General features: G+C 51.8%; 1 protein-coding gene across 2 annotated transcripts in view; it reads left to right on the top strand.

Annotated features, from left to right (window-relative positions):
• Window positions 1-20,536, top strand: part of LOC144094108 (uncharacterized) — a 409,816-nt gene that overhangs the window by 312,698 nt on the left and 76,582 nt on the right. The window contains exon 7 of one of the 2 annotated variants that reach the window (XM_077628021.1): window positions 6,290-8,163. The exons of the other annotated variant lie outside the window; for it this stretch is intronic. Coding sequence (XP_077484147.1) covers window positions 6,290-6,477 — 188 coding nt within the window. The 3' untranslated portion in view covers window positions 6,478-8,163. Of the gene's footprint in view, window positions 1-6,289; window positions 8,164-20,536 lie in introns of those variants that run through there. 2 annotated transcript variants of the gene reach the window in all.

The following is a 20,536-nucleotide window of genomic DNA, read 5'->3' as shown; positions in this document are numbered from 1 at the left end:
CGACTTTTACTTATTGTTCGGTGACTATTTTGTTATTAATAATAATAATAATTGGTTTTTGGTGGAAAGGAGATGGCGCAGTATCTGTCTCATATATCGTTGGACACCTGAACCGCGCCGTAAGGGAAGGGATAAAGGAGGGAGTGAAAGAAGAGAGGAACAAATAGGTCCGTAGTGGAGGGCTCCGGAATAATTTCGACCACCTGGGGATCTTTAACGTGCACTGACATCGCACAGCACACGGGCGCCTTAGCGTTTTTCCTCCATAAAAACGCAGCCGCCGCGGTCGGGTTCGAACCCGGGAACTCCGTCTTCGTTTTGCCTCGTGCTGCATTGGCGGCAAAGGTCGCTGACTGTTCATTTTCCATGCGTGCACCTTACGGTTCGTCGTGGTCCTCTCGGTTTTATCGGTTCTTGGCTGACTTTGCGTTACCCAGATATGTATCACTTTGATATTGTGTACTTCGTTTTTTTTTTGTATTAGATAGTTGAACGCGTTTGCTATTTTCTTGGTCACGTGGGTGTTGGACTGCGTTATATAAGCTGCTCATCCTTCTGATTAAATGTGTTGGTAGTCAGCGCCCTGTCCTGTCCACTTCTGTTCGTCCTTGTTTTTTTCGCGCTGCATTCTTTTACCATGTTCACTGACCAACAAGCCCAAACAGCCGCTTTAGTTTATAATTAATTGCTTCAAGCCAGTCACTAATGAGAATTCGCTTCAGCCGGCACAACACGGGTAAAGTCAAAAAGCTTAGAAATGTCAGCTTCCGAACACTGGTCAACCGCGTCAAAACTTAATAATAATAATAATTGGTTTTGAGGGAAAGGACATGGCGCAGTATCTGTCTCCCATATCGTTGGACACCTCCGAACACTGGTCAACCGCGTCAAAACTTAATAATAATAATAATTGGTTTTGAGGGAAAGGAAATGGCGCAGTATCTGTCTCCCATATCGTTGGACACCTGCACCGCGCCGTAAGGGAAGGGATAAAGGAGGGAGTGAAAGAAGAAAGGGAGACAAAGTCGCTGTATTGGAAGGCTACGGAATAATTTCGACCACCTGGGGATCTTTAACCTGCACTGAAATCGCACAGCACACGGGTGCCTTAGCGTTATGCCTCCATAAACACGCAGCCGCCGCGGTCGCGTTCGAACCCGGGAACTCTGTATCAGTAGCCGAGCACCCTAATCACTGAGCCACCGCGGCGGATAGCGTCAAAACTTAATGACCTTAAACTCTATGCATGCTCTTCCACTTTCCAAGGGACTGAAAATAGAGCAAGCATTTTTCTCTCACAAATGTAGCGTATACCACACGTAGCGTGCACGGCCATATAATAAAAGGGGCTGTCACAAACAGATTTAACATTGTAATTCGAGAATCTGGCAGCAGGTTAATTCTGCTTCCGTGGAGAAGCATGCGTGATTTGTGCGATGCCCGAAAGCATGGAAATATCAGCTCTGTTATCTTCAATTTCAAGCACACCTTTAGTGCAAACCTTCCCAACAGGCGGCACACAGCGTTAAGCACAGCTGATGTTAGCAAGCTACGGTTAGTCGTTAACGTTAAGAGTTAGCTATTAAGGGGAGGGTACGAGTCAAGCACTACAAGTACCGTCTGCGTTTCGTTCGCAGGCGACTGTACAAGTACGAGCTTTATAAAAGGAAACACGTATTTTATATGTAACCGCCAGTTAAACGTCAAATGTGAAAAGCGGTTGCCTTTAAATGATCCCCAAAAAACTTTTTGAACTTTAATACAGAGGTAAAAAAAATAAGCATCATTTCTCGAGTGTGGTGTCGGAGGTCATCAGAGCGCGTCGAAGTGAGTCGTCATCAAAATCTATTGTGCGCACCTGCCAGCCATTCCAAACGCTCTTTAAGTAGGCCTGAACCTTGAGGGCATGTGGGCTGTATGGCGGGTGTGATTCAAGATGTGCCCTCTGTCGTCGTTTTACCGAGATGGGTCCGATCCGGAAGGACACTGCGTACTAAAGACAGTGCGTTTTCGATAATGCTGCAGGCGTCTCTAGTCACGCGGTCTAAGCCGCCGTAAGAGCGAGAGCTGCCGCGAAGGGAGCGGCGCAACTGCCGAGTCGTTTCTTCGCCGGCTCACATTCCGTAGTTTGGAAAATAACTAAAAACAAAGCAAAGAGCCTCTTTCGTCCTTTTCCCGCCGAGTTAGTTGGATCGTTGTGACGCCCTGCTAAGGGCACGAGGGCGCCGTTTTGATTCCAGGCGCCGGTGACGGCTACCATGATTTCAACGCCCATTAGAGAATCCAAGGCGGTCGACATGAATCGAGAACCGTCCCCTAAGGCGTGCCTCAGTAGCCTTGAAGCACCTCTTCTCGCATTAAACTTGTTGACTGACCATTATTTATTTTAGCGTGCGCCAAGCAATATTTGAGTCGCTCCTGAAATCCTGCATCTTGCCGGAAAGCACTTTTAACTGTTTTTTTCGCGGCTGTTTACAAATTGCGTTTCCGGCTTCTACGTTCCCCTCTTGCGATGCACGCGAATCTGTTTGTCGCAGGAAGTCATTCATAATAAATGTTTCTGCCACAAGCTTGCTTTCAAGCAGCGCTGCACTTCTACCCTTGCTCCTAAGTTCAGCATTGGGGAAAAGAACAGCGTCAAGGACTTGCTGATGAAAGTATGTAGTAGTTCCGGAAGCTGGTGGTCCGCTTGGAGTACAGCAACACATGTGTGGCAGTGGCGTAAGACGAGTGGCCACGTATCGCTTAATAAAGGTATGTCCAGGACAGCATGTATACTACGTTGAATTCTCTTTACCAGCGCATTATAAGCAAAGGCGAAACAAAGGAACCCGACAGAAAAGCGCTGTTAGCGCTCCTAGACAACCGTGCGTACTGAGTATTCCTCCTCACTCTTTTTGTTGCCCGCCTTTCACTGTGACGCGTAGGTGAAGCTGAGTGGCTTTCGGAACGCCCCTCAAACTGCCTCGGAGCAAAGGCCATAAACTGAGTTCATAGGCTGCCACAGCAGGCTTAGCCTTCGCGCCTTGGCTGCCGTCACTGGTGCGGTAGAAAAATAACCCAACCACTAATTTGCGCGCGAGCTCACCGCTCTTTGTTGGTCTTGACTGGATGAGCATCGTTTTTGTATGAGGCAATCCCACCATTTATCTCACACCTAGCGTCGTGGTGCAGGCGCAAACAGAGCAGCCACCTTCAATAAGTCGCAAAGGGCCCTTTGCGGCCGAAAAAGTGGTCTTTGAAGAGATCTTTAGGCGGCCATCTGTAAGCCACTCTTGCGCATCTCGTTGCACTCTTATGATCGACTGAAATGCGTTCTTTATTAAATACCCTTTACGGGGATTTTAATAGAGGCATGAGCGCCGATGCGTGGGCCCATCGTTGTCACGGCGACTTAGGCGTATGCTCCTTTCGTCACCGCCCACTGACCTAAAGACGGTTGCTCGAGCCTTCTCCCTGAAACTCCCTCGTACATTGCCGAGAGCAAAACGATGACCATGCAGTCTTGCGCCTGTGGAAGAGCCCAGTCTACGTACGTGCTCGGGCAGGTGGCAATAGGGAGTTTTGTCAGGTTCCCTGTACGTCGCTTCGAACAGTCGGGAAACTCTACGACGGTATGGGCAGCGATCGCTGCGTTTCAGCAGCGGTGGCACATCCCTTCGATGGGAACAGAGCAAAAAAAAAATTGTATCCCTAAGGCCGACGGTAGTGCAGTATTTGTTGCGAGGCTGCCGACGTTCGATAAAAGCAAAGCCGTCCAAGACCTCACGCGAGACATTTAGAGCACAGCTTTTAGGCGCCCGATCCCGGATTCCACGTCGTAGTCGTTGACATAGTCAGCGCAGCACGCCACGTGACAACCGTGAAAGGTAGTAGCAGAGTGAAACGCCACCTGCCACGGAATAACCGGAAGGCTCCCGGCCAACATTCCGGTTGTTCCGGCACCATCTGGTTGCAGCTACTACGGGGAGGCATCAGATGGTGGCTAGCAGCGCTACACGCCACATGCCAGCCGTGACAGGTAGCAGCAGAGGGAAACGCCACCTGCCACGGACAACCGGAAGGTACCGGGACAGCATTTCGGTTGTTCCGGTACGTTTTGGTTGCAGCTACCACGGGGAGACATATATCGGATGGTGGCTAGCAGCGTAACACGCCACATGCCAGCCGTACAGGTAGTAGCAGAGCGAAACGCCACCTGCCACGGACAACCGGAAGGTTCCAGGACAGCATTCCGGTTGTCCCGGTACCTTCTTGTTGCAGCTACCACGGGGAGACATCGGATGGTGGTTAGCAGCGTAACACACCACATGCCAGCCGTGACGGGTAGTAGCAGAGCGAAACGCCACCTGCCACTGACAACCGGAAGGTTCCGGGACAGCATTCCGGTTGTTCCGGTACCTTCTTGTTGCAGCTACCACGGGGAGACATCGGATGGTGGTTAGCAGCGTAACACCCCACATGTCATCCGTGACAGGTAGTAGCAGAGGGAAACACCACCTGCCACGGACAACCGGAAGGTTCCGGGACAGCATTCCGGTTGTCCCGGTACCTTCTTGTTGCAGCTACGACGGGTAGACATCGGATGGTGGTTAGCAGCGTAACACGCCATATGCCAGCCGTGACAGGTAGTAGCAGAGCGAAACGCCACCTGCCACGGACAACCTGACGGTTCCGGGACAGCATTCCAGTTGTTCCAGTACCTTCTTGTTGCAGCTACCACGGGGAGACATCGGATGGTGGTTATCAGCGTAACACCCCACATGTCATCCGTGACAGGTAGTAGCAGAGCGAAACACCAGCTGCCACGGACAACCGGAAGGTTCCGGGACAGCATTCCGGTTGTCCCGGTACCTTCTTGTTGCAGCTATTACGGGTAGACATCGGATGGTGGTTAGCAGCGTAACACGCCACATGCCAGCCGTGACAGGTAGTAGCAGAGCGAAACGCCACCTGCCACGGACAACCGGAAGGTTCCGGGACAGCATTCCGGTTGTTCCAGTACCTTCTTGTTGCAGCTACCACGGAGAGACATATGCATCGGATGGTGGCTAGCAGAGTAACACGCCACATGCTAGCCGTGACAGGTAGAAGCGGAGCAAAACGCCACCTGCCACGCCACGCCAAGAGCTGCGCTCAAATTTCGCATTACCAACTATTGTAATCGCTTGTCAACATTTCATGTGCACTGTTTTAACTGGACAGTGACAGGAGCACACTATCCGTTTCACTGCGTTGAAAGGGAATCGCGGTTTTATTTGAAGTGTCGTCCTTTCGTGGTATTTCGTCGATCACACGCATGCGCCGACAAGCACTCAACTTTCTTAGTTTCAAAATGATTTATTATCCGGTGCGAAATCTTATAAGCGCCAATCATGCATAAACTTCTACCCTCCAGAATCCGAATTATGCTCTTTCAAGGATTTAGGTAGCAGTTCTAGTAAAGAAATGATATATTTCTCCCCAGGGAAAATGTGCAACATGTTTGGTTTATGGTTTATGGGGTTTAACGTCCCAATGTGACTCGGACTATGAGGGACGACCTAGTGAAGGGCTCCGGAAATTTCGACCCCCTAGGGTTCTTTCATGTGCACTGACATCGCACAGTACACGGGCCTCTAGAATTTCGCTTTCATCGAAATTCGACGGCCGCGGCAGGAATCGAAACGTCTTTCGGGTCAGTAGCCCAGCGCCATAACCACTGAGCGACAATGTGCAACATGGGTCGGACAGGCTTGACTCCATGTTCTAAGTTTTGTGTGGTCTTTTTCTAATCAACAGCCTCGAACCGAATATCAAAATTAACGAAGAGTGCACGGATAAGAGACGAGCACTTGCTTCGTTTCGCTTCTATGTTCATTTGCGTTATTTCTTCCCAAGACAATGCCTGACTAGGCCACGGTAACGCATTATTTCGTTACACATCCAGAAATCCAGGACAATCGCCGTTTTCAACGGGAACTTGTTTATATATGCAATTTATTTAAAATCCTAAGATTGCACCACACCAATCAATACATCTGCAGATCCCCCATCGGAGTTCTATTAGTTTTCTGCAATTTATTGTCAAAAACTCACCCCATTCGTTTTATATGGCATTCCTAACTACTTGATGCGATCGCAGAACAAACTTTAAAAGCAAGGTTTTGGTACGCCTCGGAAGATTAGACCGTTCCTATCAATATGTTCACAGCAGTATCTTACAATAATCCACAATTGCCTCGCAACCGGAAGCGATGGCCAAGACAGCTGGACTTGTTCTCGATCTGAGACGTCGGCTCTCTCGCAGAGACGGAGTCCAAGGCTGACGCCCCGGCTGTTATCGAAGAAGAGGGAGACGCCGAGAAGGCATCCACGAGACCGACTGTGGCACCGACCCCACTGTTCGCGTCGGTCGCCGTCGCCAGTGGACCATCGAAGGCCGAGGACGATCTGATCCGCCAACTGGAGCGGGAAAAGTTCCAGCCCGGTCGATAGGCCGACAGCTGGCCAGCACCGGGGGCCGCGCAGTCCTCGAGTTGAACAGTCGAGTCGCGGCAACCCCGCCCGCTGTCCTGCACTGCTGCATCGATCTCCGCGGCCGCCGTGAACTTGGTGCGCTGCCTGCCTGCGCCCGCTGCTTCCACTTACTGGCAGCAGGGATTCGCCGCCTGAGAACGCCCAAACCGGGGGATCGATGACTTCAAATTCCCTGTTCTTGCCCCCCCCCCTTACCTTCCCACCCCTCACTTTTCGAGCCATTCTTGCAACCCTTTCCCGTCTCTCTGTTATAGGCGAGCGGTTGGCTCTAAGCGCTGCGCCATTGTTGAGCTGGTGCCCGCGTAAGTTGGCCCAGCCGGCTCGCGGACTGGGCTGCCGGACTGTGTGCTTGCGCTGTGCCTCTATACAAATACACGGTGCGGCACCTCGTTGAAATCGTGCAAATTTGAAGCAAGCAGTCGAACTCTTCTCTGCGCGTTTGTCATGCCTATTTCTGAGAAGCGTAGGTCGGCGAGCAATGCGAAAGCAAGCTGCCTGCAGCTGCCTGCTCATTTAGCACACGAACTCGATTACTACGACGACCATGGGTTCTAATGTGTGGGCCTCCGCCACTGTTTCCGAAATAACAGGAAAATAAGGTTGCTTAAATTTGCTGGATCGCACCTGCTGCTCCAACAAGCGCTACCCTTAGTATGAAACGGAGCGAAACGTAGAGACGTGTTGCCGCCCCTGTTTTATTTACCATCAGGCGACGGTGTCGTGCAACAATATAGCGTGGAACATTACCGCGGCCACTGGTAGCTTCAACTCTGAAATGAAACATATTACAATACGCAGAATTTTTTTCAAGTGAGCTCGTTCGTGAATAGTTTAATTCGCTCAAAATAAAAACGCGTTTTTCAATTTACCAACTACAAATTAATCTCTCTTAATTTTACCTTGAGGGTTTTCAGGTGGTTTTGAATGGTTTGGGCGGCCCGTTGGCGGAGCAAGTGCTACATAAATACTAGTGTTGACCTCATCGCGCGGCTGGTCCTTTACCGGCTGACTGCCTACGGGGAACAAGTCGTCAATGGGCCAAATCAGTTTGACAGCCTGTAGCTTCTGATAATTGCTGTCGATTGGTGCAAATGGGCCGCCAGCGTAGGACTGACACGGGAAGAGCAACCAGAATTGACCGTAATCTGACGCCTGAAGTTCCTCAGCCCAATCTTAAAGTAGGCGGAGTCGCCCTCGGCGCCCATTGTGTAACCTTACTACGGAGTGTGGGTCTCTTCAAAGACTTGACCGTTTCCTGGGCAGTGGTTCAGAGCGCCGATCGCACACCACATAAACCACATGCCATAAGACGCGTGGCGGCAGTTTCGGTTTGTGAGCCCAGGGGCTCTGAAAAGTTCGTTGAGGACTGTAACTGCCAACGACCATTGACCTGTGTGGTGACTCAGTTTGTTTGAATTGAGCTAATGCCCCCTGGCCCAGCCATTGCGAGAGTTTTTACCTAGCTACCGTCGTTTACCTGAATATATGCGACACACGGACCGGCTAAAAGCAGAATTGACCGACAGTTGGCAAGAAAAAGAAGACGAACTTTGTTTATTGCTAGGCGTGAGAGGAGTAGTGATTTTGTCATCTTTCTGTAGATACAGAGTACATTTAATATAAATAAAGAGTGTTCGTGAATTAGACCAGTGTTGATGTGGCCTTGTGTCATCTTTTGTCAGAAGCGCTCTTAATATTTGTTTTGGTTTCTGTCGAGGCTCCTAAGAAGAAGCCATTTAAATCGACCTTCCATGTCCGGCCTCAAGCGAATGCCGTCGTCCACCCAGTTCACTTGCTGACGCATTGTAGGCTCCCGACGTTCATGTGTACATTCTCATAACTGCCTTTGTGCATATGCTGTTGTTGTTCTTATTCTAATAAAAGCCCGCCTTGAAAAACAAGAACCGAGAAGACTATTTTATCTGTACAGTTCCTTTATTTTTTTGTCGCGATATTGAAAATTAACAACCGTCTGTGGTGGCCCAGTAGCTTTGGGCGGAAGGCTGCTAATCCCAAGGTCGCTGGTTCGAAACCGACCGCGGCGGACATATTTTGATGGAGGCGAAAATCAAAAACACCCATGTGCTGTACAATATCAGCGAAAGTTAACGGACACCAGGCGGTATAAATTAATCCGCAGCCGTTCACTACGGCGTCCCTCAGAGGCCATATTTTGCTTCGGGACGTTAAGCCCCACAATATATAATCTGGAAAATAACATGTTATTAGGATTTACTGGTGGAGAAGCACCGTTCGCAAGCAACTCTTCAGCTTTTCCATTCTAGCAGAGCTTTCTACTGTAATATGTACACCCGCGGACAGAAAAAACGTTAGAGATCACTGCGGTAACGCGCTTTCTACTGTAATATGTACACCCGCGGACGGAAAAAATGTTAGAGATCACTGCGGTAACGCGCATTGGAGTAATGCGAAAGCAGTGACGCCTCCTCGGCTCGAGCTCGTCGCCTCTCTTTGCTGCTCTTTGATTCTCTTTATCTCGATACCTTATTGATCATGCAGTACTTTGGTTATGTATCAATCACTTATCACTGGTCGCGTGATTGTCCATTTCGAGTTTTCAAACTTGCGCCACGCTTTGGCTCTGTCCACACTTCCAGTTTTTATTATTTGGCCCCGCTCTGTAGCTCCGCCTACTTCCAGAGTTTTCAACTTTCGCGCCACTTTTGCTCTGGCCCCGCCCACTTTTGTGCATTTCTGACTCTTATTAATTGACTACTCATCCGATTTTGAATTTTTTTTTTGCGACATCAGCCTCACGTCGTCCTTCTATCGATCACAACCATCGGTTTGGCACTCTCTGTGCTGAGTTCCTCACAACTCCTACGGACATATTTGGCGGACACGATCCCTGTCAACATAGCCTAGTAAAGCTTTCGCATAAATAATATGGACTACGCTTCGGCAGTGAAGCTCTTCTTACGGGTTACCTTTAGCGGGAATTATGCCATGGGTGTTTCATCCTTAAGCCCTTAAACGCCGCTTGTGCACTGTCGCGTAAAGGTAGCGAACTTTTCTATTTGCGTTTCCGCAAACACTAGAAGCAATTTCAACACGGAATCTTGGTCCATATTAGACAGATTCAGCATAGCGGAGAGGTACTAGCGTCGACGTATGACGGACAGCAGCTGCACACGAGCCTGGCTCCGCCAATGCCAGTGCGCGCGTGCAAGAGGAGTCCGGGAAACCGGTGCATTACGTAGTACGTTAGTACGTTTGATGCACTACGTCCGTTAGCGCGTCCGATTCCCAAAAGTGATATGTAGAATGCGCACAAATACTACGAAATAGCACCTGACGAATGCCTCTAGGGCCAGTCTTTTATCCCGTCAGGCGCATTTTCCTGGGGGTGCATTCCTTAGGCATTTCAGATCCGGCCCATTATTCGTGCAACACTTCCAGACCACTGTCGGAGCGAATCCTTCCCTCGCTTGGCGGGCTTGCAAACCCTGATATTAGGTGTTCCTTTATTTTATTTTCATTGTTCTTCGTCGCAGGCGTGCGTGAATACAGTGTGATGACCCCCATAATGCGCAGGTCCACACGGGACGGAGAGGCAAAGAGACACCGTATGGCTCAGTTTAAACAAACAGGTATATTCAATAAATACACATGATTAAGATTATACATCAGAGGCTGGGGCGTCCGAGCTTACGTGCCGACGACTTCATGGGGGCGATGCAGTGGCTCCGGAGTTGGGCTCGAGCGGTTGCTGGCAGAAGCTGCACGCCGTCGGGCTTCGGCGCTGAAGGCCCTCTTGGCGAACGATGTCGTCCTCAGCTCAGACTGGACTGCATCCGTTTACATGTGCTTTTAAGCACTTGATTAACAAAGGACTAAGGGCGGTCATTTCCAGTGGCCCGCCCAAAGCATCAATTCTCCAATCCAAAATAACATGCGAGATGGGGACAACCCCTTGGGTTGGGCTTAGCCTCGAACCCAGAGTCTGTTAACAATACAAACTAAATAAACAACAAAAACGCCACCACTCTCTCTCAAGTGAGAGTATACACAGGCTCTCTCTTCGGAGCTAATTCACTAGCGCCTGTCTTTCCACATTCTTGGCGAGTACTGCCTGTCCGCCATGACAGGTGTCCGTCACGGCCCTTCTGGGAATGCGCTTTTGTTCACGAGGCACGGCGGGAAGCTGTGGGTGCCTTCCCGGCGATAGCCCACGTCGAAAGGGGAAGGAGGGAAAGAATGTTGTCTTCGCGGTAGCGCATAGCGTTGGCTGTGGTACGGCGCGCTCTGGCCCGCTGACAGCTCCCCTGTCCTGGAATGTGCCCGGGAGGGCCGCACCTGGAACGGCCACGCAAATTGGGGAGGATAAAGCCTGTTTCCCCGCGGCGGCGGCGGCGGGTCCGGTTGTTCTGGTCGTCACTCAAAGAGCATGGCTGGGTAATTGATGATGCCGCTGTCACGGCGGCGGGTCCCTTCGTTCTGGTCGTCACTCAAAGTGCATGGCTGGGTAATTGATGATGCCGCTGTCATCTGGGTCTCCGTCTACGCCGCGCCGTGGAACGCGGAACCTCGCAGCACACACAAGGAATGCACCTCGCAGCACACACAAGGAATGTACCTCGCAGCACACACAAGGAATGTACCTCGTTGCACACACAAGGAATGTACCTCGTAGCACACAAGGAATGTCACACTCGCTCACCCTCCAGAAGAATGTTCTCCGAACATTTGAGTCCCTGCAGCTCCCCTTGTCTTTCTGAATCGCCTCGCAAAGTGCGTCCGACAAAACACTTTTCGCTGCACTCAACACCACTGCACAACACCAATGCCTCCGCTGTCATAACTGGCGTCTCCAGGGGCAGCACTGATCTTCTTTTACAGATAAACATGAAACTCAGCACCCAAGCCTCTCCTTTCTAGTCCAAACTGGACGAAATAAATTTACCACAGTTACAAAGGAGCTCCCACTTCTAGCACGATCACGGCACAGACAAAAATATAGATAACGAAAGGAAGTAGGGCAGGTTCTGCATGCGCTCCGCATGCTCTCCTGTGAAGGTGTTACTTAATGACAGAAAGGTTTAACTATTAACTCCGATAACTTAACACATACGCATATAGCAATGTTATGAGCTGCGGCATTACACAATTCTGACCAGTTCACAACTCCGCTCTGTTTACACCATTAGTCCGACTTAGCTTTCCGATTTCGCAGCGGATATCGGCCTTCATGAGTCATACTAAGTAAGTCTGTGACCCTTTGTCTGCTTTGGGACTCGCGAGGGCTCGTGGCAGGAGCCTCTCCTGGCGTTATCTGCGCGGCAATCTCGCGCGCTTCTTCTTCTAGCAATGCATGAAGTAAATCCGGTGGCATTCTGGCCGTCACCTCTGGCGCCTGCCGAACAAATGCAGGAGAGGGCGTTTCTTGCGAACTATCTGCGCGCTCCGCTTCACTTCTGTCCCCATCAAAATCCGCGCTTTCCCTTTCCTCATTTCGTGAATACTGAACCGGTGCCGACTTGAGGCGATTTGCGTGTATCCTTATCAAGCGCCGGTTCACGTCTCGGACTCTGAAGTTTACCGGAGAAAGCTTCTCGACAACCTCGCACGGTCCTCTCCACTTCGTCTGGAACTTACGAGCTAGCCCAATCTGCCTTTGGCAGTTTTCAATGTACACGCTGTCCCCCACATTAAACGGCGCGTCTCTAGCACTGCGATCGTGCACCTCCTTCCTGCGCTTCGCCGCATTCTTTAATGCTTCCTTTGCGATGTCCCTCGCCACTTGCAAGCGCGATTCTAGCTCAACCTTATAGTCGTCCAGTGAAGCGTATGGGACACGACGGGGGCCCTCTGGCACTTCACTAGGCTGGTCCGGGTCTCGGCCGTAGAGAAGAAAGAATGGCGATTCGCCCGTGCTCTCGTGTGCTGCGGAATTGTAGGCAAACATTGCATACGGGAGCCACAAGTCCCAGTCCCGCTGGTCGCGCGAAACAAAATGCGACAGGAACCCGGCCACGGTTTGGTTTAGTCGCTCCACCGCGCCGTTGCAAGCCGGATGGTACGGTGTTGTCTGCTTCTTAGCGATCTTAAGCAGCTCGCAAACTCTCCTCATTAGCTGCGACACGAAGTTCGTTCCCCGATCTGTCAAGAGTTGCCTCGGGGGTCCATGTCGGAGCACGATCTGTTCGACAAATGCTCTTGCAACCATGTCTGCCTTCTGATCTGGGAGTGCTACCGCTTCCGCGTATTTTGAAAGGTGATCGACTAATACTAAAATGTACTTGTTTCCGGAAGTGGTCGTGGGCAATGGGCCCATTATGTCCATACCTGTCCGCTCGAAGGGAGCCGAAACCTCAGGGAACGGTTGAATTGGAGCTGGTCTTCGTCCCTTGGGTGTTTTTCTTTCGAGACAGGAATGACACTTCGCACAGTAGTCTCTAACATCCTGTCGCATGCCACTCCAAAAGTACAAACGCTCCACACGCCTGCGTGTCTTCGCTACGCCAAAATGACCGGCGCATGGCGCATCGTGAAACGCGCGAAGAACCCTTTCTGTCCACGACCGAGGTATGACGACTCTCTCCCAAGCGGTTTTCTCTGGTCTCCCTTTCCTGGTTGGCCTCGTGCGCCGACACAGGGTGCCGTCTTTGCCAATGAAATAACCTAGCTGTTCGGGGTGAGACGGTGCGTTCTCGTTGCTTTCGATTATTCGCTTCAGGTCCGGATCTTTGCACTGCTCTGTGCGTAATTCGGCGGGGTCGACTACGGGGACAAACTCATCTATAGCTGCCACGGCAGCTGTGCGGCTGAGTGCATCAGCATTCAGATGCGTCTTTCCTGACTTGTGCTCAACTTCAAAGCAGTATTCCTGCAGGTGTAGATTCCATCTAGCGAGTCGCGAGCTAGGGTCCCTGACACTCATCACCCATTTCAGAGGATGGCAGTCTGTGACTAGCTTGAATTTGCGGCTGTAAAGGTAGCATCTGAAGTGCTTTACTGCCCAGACAACGGCGAGGCACTCCCTTTCCGTAGCTCCGTACTTTTGCTCTGTGGGGCTCAGCTGTCGGCTAGCAAAAGCAATGGGATGTTCTTTGCCCTCGATAACCTGAGATAGCACGGCACCAACTGAGAACTTTGACGCATCTGTGGCCATAACGAAGGGCAAATTAAAATCCGGGTGGCGCAACAGCGGTGCACTCATTAGCTTCCTTTTCAGGGCCCCAAAAGCATCCTCCGCGTTTTCGTCCCAGCGAAAGGCGACATTTTTGGCTGTTAAGGCGGTGAGCGGCTTAGCGAGCTTGGCGAACTCCTCTATGTGCCTTCGGTAGTAACCGATCAGGCCGAGAAACTGCCGGACCTGGCGGACGCTAGTCGGGGATGGAAAATCCGAGACACACCTTAGTTTCTCAGGGTCCGGTCGCACGCCGTCAGCTGAAACAACGTGCCCGAGGTATTTCACCTCGTTTTTGAGGAATTGGCACTTAAAGGGCTTCAGCTTGAGACCCGCTGCTCTTAGTCGCACCAAAACCTGCTCAATATCGCGCAAATGGTTATCAAAACTGTCACTGTATATGATAATGTCATCCATATACACGAAGCACAGCCTCCCCAGAAGACCTGCCAGGATAACATCAGCGGTTCTCTGCCAGACAGCAGGGCTGTTGGCCAGACCCATCGGCATTCTTTTCCATTCATAGTGCCCTGAGGGCGTGTTGAATGCCGTTTTCTCGGCATCTGCCGGATCCATTGCTATCTGCCAGAATCCCGCCGCCATGTCCACTACCGTGAAGTACCTGGCAGAGCCCAGCTGAGAAAGCGTCTCCGGTATATTGGGGATGGGGTATGGATCGATGCGAGTTACGGCATTTAGTTTGCGGTAGTCCACTACCAATCGATACGAGCCATCTGGCTTTTCCACCAATAGTGCTGGTGCTCCCCAGGGTGACTTTGAGTGTTCGACAATGCCGCGATCAATCAGGTCCTGCACCTGCCGCTCCATCTCCTCACGTTGGGAGTAAGGAATCCTGTACGCACGCTGGTAAACGGGCGATGAAGTGCCGGTTTCTATCCTGTGCTTTATAACGCCACAGCAGCCCAAATCCAGGTTGGACGCGGCGAATACCTCCGAGTAGTCGTTCAGCAAACCAGCCAGAGCCTCCCTCTCCCTGGATTTTACGTGAGAAAGATCGAACGACACCTTTGGAGGAGCCGAAGGACTAGCATGCTCTACAGTTGCGAGTACCGTATCGGTGGGCTCACGTAGCTCTATCGCAGAGGTGAAGAAAGCCAATGTTTTGTTCTTGGGAAGGCTCAGTGGCTGCTGGCTACAGTTAACCACCCGTAGGGGCACTCTGTGGGCGTCATTAACTGTCACGAGGCACGTGGCTGCCTTCAGGCCATTGCTGAGAGAGTCGACCGGCTCAAGCACTCCCACGGCGCCGCTCTCTACATCTGAAGGCACAAACGCGTACAAAATGTGCTCCGACCAAGGAAGGACGACCGCCTCATCGACCAGCCTGACGGCAACCCGCGAATATACCTTCTCCAATGATCCCACTGTTTGACGGGTGTCAATATCGGTAATGCGAATCTCAGCCCCTCTCCTGTTCAAAAACGGAACTTTTGAGCCGCCCGCATTAACCTCTTCCTCAGAGAATGAGACTACTACCTTCCCTTTTCTCAAAAAATCCTGCCCTAATATACCTGACACTCCGTTTGGCAGAGACACCGTGTCCGGGCATACGTAGCAGGGGTGCTCCAATGCAATTCCGCCGAGAGAAAAGTGTAACCGGTAGAGTCCACTTATGCCAAGAGGATCCCCCGTTATGCCTACAAATTTGGTTGCCATACCACCCGACGCTTCCAACACCTCGCGGTCCCCCTTCCTTCGAAGCGTGTTAAAACTGCTCTCCTTAAGCAATGTCACCTTTGACCCCGTATCTATCAACAATTCCATGCAGCAACCATTTAACTTGCAACGCACAACAGGGCATGCCTCGTCGGCCACACAAACTACCACCACCTCATCATCCACTGCTCCCTCCCCACGCTCCTCAGGCTGGGGAGGACTAACTAGTTTTTTGTCTCGGTATCTGGAGCCCCGCTGTCGGCTTGCTTAGGGCGTGTCTCGCCTGCTTCTCTTTGTGGCTCCCCACGGCGCACGTTTTGGCAGAACCTGGCGATGTGTCCGCGACCCTGGCAAGCGAAGCATACGATTTCTTCAAAATCTCGCATACCGCGCCTGTAGCTTTGTGGCGGTCTCCGGTTTCCAGCGAATGGGCGCTGTTGAGCGCGCGCTTCAACCTGGCGTTCTACCTGCTGAGTTAGCAGCTGTTCCAAGCGATCTAACCGCTCTGTCAAGAGAGCAACCTCAGGGTTGAGCACCGCTCTCTCTATGACGCGTACTCTCGCTGCGGCTGTCGTTAACGCCTCATTTCGTTCCTCATCCAATGCGGCCTCCACGGCTTGGTCGAAATTGCTCGGCTTGCGCGAGAGCACGAACCGGCGCACGGGGTCTTGCAGACCAGCCACGAACAAAGCGGTCATTTCCTCTTTAAGTATATCCTCCGCGTATTTCTTCCTTAGCTGGTCTCCTTCCTCCTCCCTGCTTAACGTATCGCGTGCTAGGCGCTGAAGCCGCGACGCAAATGTTCGCACGTCCTCCCCTACCATCTGTCCGGCGTCACGGAACCTCTGTACCCGCACGTGACGTGGTTCAGTGTCGAAATGCTCAAACGCGAGCTTCTTAAATTCCGCAAATGATTTTGTGGATTTTACTTTTTCGTCTCGCCAGGCAAAATCATGAGCAGCTCCTGCCATCTTACACCTCGCCATTCCCAGCATTTGAGCATCGGACCATCCCCCCATTTTCCCAATCTCTTCTAGCATGGAAAAGAAATCGCAGATTGGAACCCCTGTCTTATCTCCCGTAAACGTCGGAATGACGCTTCCTAATGCCAGCATGCTTGCTCCGAGCGACGGCTGTGGAGTGGGAGCTCCCTCAGATACAGTCATTTTTTTTTCAAGCCCTCCAGTGCCTCAAGCCTCTCAAATGGGGGTAAAAGTCCCACAATCAGTCCCGTGATTCCCTTTTGATTACAATTTTGAAGTCATGAATGTCACCGCATTCAGAGGACATTTGCTTTTGAGACCCCACTTCTGACACCAGTGTGATGACCCCCATAATGCGCAGGTCCACACGGGACGGAGAGGCAAAGAGACACCGTATGGCTCAGTTTAAACAAACAGGTATATTCAATAATTACACATGATTAAGATTATACATCAGAGGCTGGGGCGTCCGAGCTTACGTGCCGACGACTTCATGGGGGCGATGGAGTGGCTCCGGAGTTGGGCTCGAGCGGTTGCTGGCAGAAGCTGCACGCCGTCGGGCTTCGGCGCTGAAGGCCCTCTTGGCGAACGATGTCGTCCTCAGCTCAGACTGGACTGCATCCGTTTACATGTGCTTTTAAGCACTTGATTAACAAAGGACTAAGGGCGGTCATTTCCAGTGGCCCGCCCAAAGCATCAATTCTCCAATCCAAAATAACATGCGAGATGGGGACAACTCCTTGGGTTGGGCTTAGCCTCGAACCCAGAGTCTGTTAACAATACAAACTAAATAAACAACAAAAACGCCACCACTCTCTCTCAAGTGAGAGTATACACAGGCTCTCTCTTCGGAGCTAATTCACTAGCGCCTGTCTTTCCACATTCTTGGCGAGTACTGCCTGTCCGCCATGACAGGTGTCCGTCACGGCCCTTCTGGGAATGCGCTTTTGTTCACGAGGCACGGCGGGAAGCTGTGGGTGCCTTCCCGGCGATAGCCCACGTCGAAAGGGGAAGGAGGGAAAGAATGTTGTCTTCGCGGTAGCGCATAGCGTTGGCTGTGGTACGGCGCGCTCTGGCCCGCTGACAGCTCCCCTGTCCTGGAATGTGCCCGGGAGGGCCTCACCTGGAACGGCCACGCAAATTGGGGAGGATAAAGCCTGTTTCCCCGCGGCGGCGGCGGCGGGTCCGGTTGTTCTGGTCGTCACTCAAAGAGCATGGCTGGGTAATTGATGATGCCGCTGTCACGGCGGCGGGTCCCTTCGTTCTGGTCGTCACTCAAAGTGCATGGCTGGGTAATTGATGATGCCGCTGTCATCTGGGTCTCCGTCTACGCCGCGCCGTGGAACGCGGAACCTCGCAGCACACACAAGGAATGTACCTCGCAGCACACACAAGGAATGTACCTCGTTGCACACACAAGGAATGTACCTCGTAGCACACAAGGAATGTCACACTGGCTCCGCCAATGCCAGTGCGCGCGTGCAAGAGGAGTCCGGGAAACCGGTGCATTACGTAGTACGTTAGTACGTTTGATGCACTACGTCCGTTAGCGCGTCCGATTCCCAAAAGTGATATGTAGAATGCGCACAAATACTACGAAATAGCACCCGACGAATGCCTCTAGGGCCGGTCTTTTATCCCGTCAGGCGCATTTTCCTGGGGGTGCATTCCTTAGGCATTTCAGATCCGGCCCATTATTCGTGCAACACTTCCAGACCACTGTCGGAGCGAATCCTTCCCTCGCTTGGCGGGCTTGCAAACCCTGATATTAGGTGTTCCTTTATTTTATTTTCATTGTTCTTCGTCGCAGGCGTGCGTGAATACAGCGTTGAGGTGGCCTCCTTTCTATACTGCACGTTAGAGCATATCAGCGAGGTGAGTCCATCAAGTCCGACGGAAAACGCAGTGCGAAGACGCAGACGGCCGTGCCAGTAACTTCGGCGGGGCCGCAACGCGGAGACTTCCCCGAGACTGGAGGGGAAAACGACTAAGCACCGAGCGCCGAGAGGAAGATTAACGCATTCGCCGCATACTCGAACACGCACGATACGAGAGCCGTCAGCCGAGTGCTATGAAGAAACGCGCGACGAAGTCGAAGTAGTCCATCAAGCGCGACTGCCTTCCGCACACGTCTCCGGCCGGGAAAGGCCATCACTCAAACGGGATTATGCGCCGAAAGCCGCGTCGGGACCGGGCCTCCTCGTGCCTCGCGCAATTTTCTCGGCTTAGAAACGTTCGGACTTCGACGAGACAGCGCGCGCGTTTCCAAAAGAAACGTAGAACCAGTATAAACGTACGTACCGTGCCATAACGTACGAAATTTCTGTCGTAGACGTAAGTCACCTTCTTTTAGCATATTTTTCACTTTTGTGAGCAAGTGGTATAAATTGCTTCCCTTCAACTTTTCTTTTTCTAATATCCCCTCTAGCTGTCGCACACTGCAGATGGAAAGGAGAGAAAAACCACTCGCGATGGCCCTTTCACAACGCGCGTCGAACGCGCGTGATAATGTCACTGCGGCATAATTGAGAACTGTCAGCGCTCGACCGTTTTCTGCGTTTTCAGAACAAATAAGACGTCGGGAGCGCTGAGTACTCGCCTTACCACACCTCAGTTCTATTTGTTTCATCTATTTAAAACTAAACAGAAAATTTCGACGCTGAAATTTTCTTCGTCGTCTATAGAGCAAAACTTTCAGAAGTGCAGTGCGGGAGATTGTACAGTTTGCCCACTCCAATTCAAGGTCTTCTTGCTGTTATTCTCGGTTACTAGCGCTTCCAAGCCCCCCCCCCCCCCCCTCGTCTTTTTCGGCCTGGTCATAAAACAGGTGCCGTCTCCTTTTGCGGCACTCCTCGCCGGACACCAGAATCAACACATTCCGCAGGGTGATAGAGCACCTTCCGCACGAGTTCGTCCGACACGGGCTTAATTGCTAGTCACCAACAGCGCCACTTCCTCTCTGCAAAGAACGCAGTGAAGGGAGAAAAAAAACAACTAAAGATGGAACGAACCGTGGAGAAACGGAGTTAACCCGAACCCCGTCCTGTCCCTGACCTGTTTTGGAAGACGCGTCGCCGCCGACCGCGAGAGGGAAGCTTGGCGCGTCGCGCGGCTACGGCGTCTGTTGTCGCGTGCCCCGCCGTAGGCCGGCCGCAAGGCAGCAGGTCCGACTGGTTCTCGCGACCTCCGCCGTTGCGGTCCTCCCGGCTTCTTCTTTTCTCTCGCTGTGTGCGGAGAAAAACACGGACGTCTCCGAACGCGCTCGCCAGCCAAAAAAACGAGCGCTGCTCCGTCTCCGTCCGTGTCTTCCCGGCCTCGCAAGAAGGAGGGAAGGTGCGCAATCGTCAAGCCGGCAATGGGGCCACGATGGTATCTCCCCTGCCTCCTTGTATCCTCCACGGGTGCAGTGAGCGATTCCACCCGACGATGCACTGCACTGCGAGTTCGAGAGCCATGTGGCACCGTGATACGCGAACTATAAAACGCCTCTGTGTACAGGGTCGTCCGCTACTGAGGTGAACAAAGCAGCGCGCGATGAAGTCGAATGGCACCTCTGCAGAGCGTTAAATAGGAGTGATGTTCATTACTACGCACGTGCAAAAAGCGCCGACACCCCTGTCTGGGCGTCTGCGCTCTCTGCGGGGCTGCTTAGTTCGCAGGCGTCCAGCGTGTGGCGCCAACGTGTTCACCTTAGAAGTGAACGAACCTGGACATACATTTCGATTGGCGCTACATATCGAAACTGTAGCTCGCCAGAGACGAAAAACTGACGAAATGCGTGCGGCGTCATAACAGCTCTGAACGGATAAGAATTCTGAGTGCAACACTTTGGGAAGCTTCTTTTCCTGATTCACATTGCTTCCCTTTTGCCATCGGTTAGCCTTGAATTTGAAACCGAGACCCGGTTGTTAACCCTTGCCGCCAGTGACCGGCACTCACTTCGCAGCCGGCAGCTATCAGGGATGGTGCATCGAAACCTGTGGTTACCGTCTCCTCTTCCTATAGTCTTTTCTTCCACAATCCACTCCTCATTAAATTGCCATATATCGCCTAGGTTCCCCAACTCGTAGCGCCCTAACACACTGTGGCGGTAAATTTGTGTCCGAGAAAAAGTTAGATACCAAAAGGGGAGCGCAATGTTTTATTAAGGCGAGAGCATTAGGTGGCTCATCAGCACCGCAACAAAGCCTCGCACAAGAAATGACAA

This window comes from Amblyomma americanum, chromosome 6 (assembly GCF_052857255.1).
Source record: "Amblyomma americanum isolate KBUSLIRL-KWMA chromosome 6, ASM5285725v1, whole genome shotgun sequence".
Lineage (NCBI taxonomy): Eukaryota > Metazoa > Arthropoda > Arachnida > Ixodida > Ixodidae > Amblyomma > Amblyomma americanum.
This window is presented reverse-complemented; position numbering and strand designations above follow the sequence as displayed.